Source organism: Rhodamnia argentea, chromosome 3 (assembly GCF_020921035.1).
Source record: "Rhodamnia argentea isolate NSW1041297 chromosome 3, ASM2092103v1, whole genome shotgun sequence".
Classification (NCBI taxonomy): Eukaryota; Viridiplantae; Streptophyta; class Magnoliopsida; order Myrtales; family Myrtaceae; genus Rhodamnia; species Rhodamnia argentea.
In genome coordinates this window covers 10,830,298-10,835,237 of record NC_063152.1, presented here as the reverse complement: position 1 = coordinate 10,835,237, position 4,940 = coordinate 10,830,298, and the positions used below count along the sequence as shown (strand labels likewise).

Sequence of the window (4,940 nt, the reverse complement as noted above, 5' to 3'; positions counted from 1 at the left end):
CCCTTTACCAGCATGGCTAGCATTCGGTAGAACAACTACAATCCTAAGATTATCTTTTCTGAAATCCCAAAAACATTAATTTTGGTGTTACGATTGGATTGTGATGTAGAAACCAGAAAAAATGGACTGGAATATTTATAGAGAGTTTCGCATGTTCCTATCTAGTCGAGTCGAAAGTCCAACATTGGATTACACATATTATAAAAAGAAAAAGGTTGAAAGTTTGAATAAGCATACCGCCAAGGAATAGAAGTCAACGATCCCATAAACAACTTCTTAACCCCACCCAATTCCCTGATTTTTTCCCATAATAAATCAGTCCATTAGTCAACAATATTTTCTCGGCATACACCTAATCATCATCTACTCTGTTTCTCTCTTTCTCTCGGAGATAGTCAAGTCACCGAGCAAGATTTCACAGAGAAGCAAGAAGAGAATGAGGTTTGAGAAGAAAGATCTGGATGTGGTGCTGGTTCCTAGTGGCCTGCTCATCATGTTCGTCTACCATCTCTTCCTCCTCTACAGATACCTCCATCAGCCCCACACCACCGTCATGGGGTTCGAGAACTACAACAAGCGCCTCTGGGTTCGAGCCATCATGCAGGTCAAAAGAGCCGAAACTCGATGAATTCGGGTTCTTGTGCTGTTTCTGTGCCGTTTCTGATCGATCGATGCTCCGTGATCTTTGCAGGGAGAGAGGAGGGACATTGGCTCGTGCGTCTCGGTGATCTCTTCCAACATAACCGCGGCGACCTTCCTGTCCTCCGTCTCGCTCACCCTCTGCTCCCTCATCGGCGTTTGGATCAGCAACAGCGGCAACAACGTCTTCGCAAGCGACCTCGTCTACGGTGACACCCGGCCCACCACCCTTGCCGTCAAGTACGTCAGCCTCCTTGCCTTCTCATGCTTCGTCCAGTCAGCCCGGCACTTCGTCCACTCCAACTACCTGATCAGCACGCCGAGCCCAAGCGTCCCCCTGAAGACGGTCGAGATTGCCGTCATCCGAGGCGGCGATTTCTGGTCCGTTGGGCTCAGGGCGCTGTACTTCGCTCTGAACTTGCTTCTCTGGTTCTTCGGGCCAATACCCATGTTTTTCTGCTCCATTTCCATGGCCCTGTTCTTGCACTACCTCGACTCGAACTCGACTCCGTTGATTGAGGAGTTTGATGGGAGGGAAGTGGTAAAGAAGGTGGAGCACAGACTGTCTGAGATGGCAAAGGCCATTCACAGGCCTTCACATTAGAATTAGACCAGGCCTGATTTGTTTGTGAACATCTAGGAAGAAAAATACAGGAAAGGTACTTTACAGTTTATACAATCAGCTGTTATATTCTCAAGTGGCCCTCTTTTCCAAGAGTTTAGGGTGGAATGACCTCAATACTTGGTAGAATTTCTAAAAAACTCTCAAAGTAAGCACTGGTGCTCCTACAATCTCTTACAGAAACCATTCATAGATTGTCCTGGCTATATCGGGAGCTACTGCACGTATTGCTTGACGTACTTTGCACAGGATATGACCGAAACTCGATGGAGAATAGAAGCATCTATATTTAACAATCCCTATGCTTTTGTCCCCGCCGAAATTGCTCGTTACCCCGCCTGAAATGAGAAGCTTATCGAGTAAATTCCAAACACAAATGAAAGTCACATAGGCACAGAATAAGCTTATGAATATGAACACGTTTCTGAACCTGAAGAACACCATTACAATCAGGCCTTAAAAGCTTATTATCCTGGACAAGGAGGAGGACCTAATTAATTGGTCTGATCGATGCCTGAAGTCTTCAGCTTGCCCAATATATGATAAGTTGGAATGAGATTTTTTTTGTCCTAATTGGAGAAAGTCTGTGGCGGAGGAAAAAAGGAAAAAAAACGGAACAAAAGTCAGGAATTGGAACCACGTATGAGATTTTCTCCGTCTTCTTTGGCTGCTGTCTGATCTTATCCGTCCAATATTCCAACTCGTGGTCAAGTGACGAGGGTTTCTTTTTCTAGACTTATAAATTGAGCCATGCCATTTCCACTCGTTAGATCACTAAAGTCACCCCATATTTCACTAAAAGGGCAAAATTGTTCTCAATTGCAATTTAAAGTGATAGCCCCGATTTATTTACTTTCCTTCTTTATATTCGGTTTTTATTATTATATAGAATCCAGTTGTCATAATTAAACATTTCATGTGTTTCGTGTTCTTTCAATGGGGCTGCCTCGTGTGTATTAAAAAGCATCATTTATTTCTTTTTATGTTTACATTTCACTGCCGTAAATTAAGTTTTGTCGAAAAAGAATAATTTTCAAGAAATCTAATTCCTTTTTATGTTCTCGAACAGATTTATGGGTTAGTTGTCAAGTAGAATCTAGAGACTAACATGGACAATTATGTCAAATGATCTTATCTTCACGTACTTTTACTTTTGTTGTACATATCACCATCAAACCCTTTCTTATCCTGATATTTATTCGAACATGAATGATATTAGTTTTTGTCAATTGAAAATGATGAGATTTCACTGGCATTTAAATCTTATTTTATGAATGCTGTGATTTAATTACATTTCATCTTTTCAAGTTTCACATTGAAAAATATAACTATGATTCTTTTCTAGAAATTCTATGTAGCGGTTTTTTTATCTGTTTCATCGTTCACCACATTTTATCTATACATGTATAAAAGCCAACCAATAAGAAAGAGTCTGATTGTAAAAATTTCTAGGTTCTAACAATAAATTAAAGATATACATGTGATACCCATAAGAAAAAAAAAAACTCTTGAAATCTTAATTATGGCAACTAGATTGAGTAGATTCTACATAGAAATAGAAAAAATTTTAAAAAAAGGAAAATAAATTAGTTTGAGCCACCGTTTTAAATTGTTAATTGAATGATTGATGATGATTTTATCTTTTTGGTGAAAATTGATTGGATTTAGCAATAAAAGGGATGAAAATAGCGTCGCCCTTACAAATCCTAAGAAAGGTGGAATATCAATTGGCAAAATGAGAATCATATCATTGGAACTTGTTTAAAGGAAGTAGTTGGGGCTCCAATTCATCTGCGCTATATTCCAGTACATCTGTGGGCTAGTCAGGGCCCATCCATCGGATTGTATGATATTTTCCAGAGGTAACAGTGCTAATTATTATTGTACTAAGCTTTTGTACTCTGCTAATCCATACCAATGAAACATTACCATCATACTAAATAAAGGCCTAAAGAAGAGTCAGCAGTCTCAGCTTGTGGCTGTTGCTTATAAAAATTTGCCCTTCCTTTCTTTTTATGGGAGTAAATCGTATTAACTTCGAAAGTTAATGTTTCCAACAACATAAATCCAAGTCATGAAAATTCAGATACAGTTCAAGGTCACATCAGTACCAAATAAGCTCATGTAATATGAAACGTGTCTCAATCTCAAGAACACAATTTAGAATTCCAAAAATGATACAAATAATCTACAAACTTCAGCCCAATTCATAATATCATATCTCGACTTTTAATTCGTTCAACTTGATCATTGAACTATTTCTAAGTATTAATGCGGTCTTTTTGCTTGATCAAACTACGAAGAAAGTCCACATGAGTCCCTACACCATTGTGAAAACTGCAAACTAGTCCCTAAGGACACATAAAATTATGCAATATAGTCCCCTAACAATTAGTCTGTTGAATTTACTCCTTCAACGTTCCATAATAAAGTCAAATCATTCTTTCGATACTATTCATAATTTCTCATAACTAGACTATATTCCATTTTTTAGACTTTAAAGTGGATAATTCAAAAGGTAATGGTTTGACCGATGACGTGGGAAGTCTTGAGCTTGCCCAATACGTTATAGTGGAATGAAGTATTATTGTCCTGTTTCAATAAAGTCTATGGCGGAATAATAGAAAAAAAAGAATTGAAGAAAAGTCAGGAATTTGGAACTTTATACGAGATTTTCTCCGTCTTCGGCTGCTGTCTTATCTTCTCCGTCTCATAGTCCAACTCGTGGTCCCCAGACTTGTAAATTTTCTAACAAATCGGTTGCAAACCCTTAGATGTACTAGTTTTCGTTGACACACGGTGAAGTAGGTCAATCGAGGTTGAGATCTTCGAATTTCAGACGGCAGGGCAATTGTCCTCTAGATCATACAACATTTTGTTCGAAAAAGTGTTAATTTTCCTTTTAGGAATCAATCTTGTGGTCATATTGTGTCTGACCTAGTTCACACGCCCCTCAATTACTAGGGGTGATTGGCTCCCGGCCTAGAATTGAAAGCTAACCCTGTAACTCCCAACTCCAATAGATTTGAACCGGCCCACGTTGTCCAAATTTTTGTTTTGTACAAAAAGAAATCAAAATTTTTAATAAAATTTTAAGATTACATCATTCCACTGCAAAACTATATGTTGGTCAAGTGATTTTTGTGTGATTTTATAAGACTGCTGCTAACTATTTAAAAATCTTAAGCTATTTGATGAAAGTGTGGTTTAATATTAAAAATTATTGTACTTCTCCTCACAAGTAGGCTGGACTTTGGCTTAACCTTAAATCGTGGAAATATACAATTGGGGGAACAAATAAGAGTTTGGAAAGATTTGAATTCACGATCATCTGCTCCGATACTATGTGAGAAAATCTAATAAAAATTTTTAAGCTATTAGGTGAAGGGAGACCATATGAATATATAGAGTATATAGGACCATTGTCAAGCAATGTGAAATATTATTTCAACCATCTTATTAAGTGCAAGCTAGATTAGGAGTGGCACGTGGGGTTTCTTTACTATGGCACGTGAAATTTAATTGATGGGGGTGGTCGGCCATACGTGAAAGGGATAGTACTGGCTTTGAAATCAAGCAAACACCCTAACATCTTCAAGAGGGAATAAGAGAATCAATAAAGACTATGTTTTTTTTTTTTTAGCGAAAAATGAATGATATGAAAATATCCTTCAAAAAC

General features: G+C 38.0%; 1 protein-coding gene across 1 annotated transcript; it reads left to right on the top strand.

Moving 5' to 3' along the window:
• Nucleotides 1-399: 399 nt before the first annotated feature.
• On the top strand, nucleotides 400-1,288 carry LOC115756653. Its single transcript, XM_030696514.2, has 2 exons — nucleotides 400-604; nucleotides 692-1,288. The coding sequence occupies exons 1-2, from the start codon at nucleotides 437-439 to the stop codon at nucleotides 1,241-1,243; spliced, it is 720 nt and encodes a 239-aa protein (XP_030552374.1). The 5' UTR covers nucleotides 400-436; the 3' UTR covers nucleotides 1,244-1,288.
• Nucleotides 1,289-4,940: the final 3,652 nt, after the last annotated feature.

Excerpts from the sequence above, each read along its gene's own strand:
- LOC115756653 (XM_030696514.2), top strand. The coding sequence starts at position 437 with ATGAGGTTTGAGAAGAAAGATCTGGATGTGGTGCTGGTTCCTAGTGGC. Across the intron at positions 605-691 it reads GGGTTCGAGCCATCATGCAG|GGAGAGAGGAGGGACATTGG; the intron begins GTCAAAAGAGCC and ends TGATCTTTGCAG.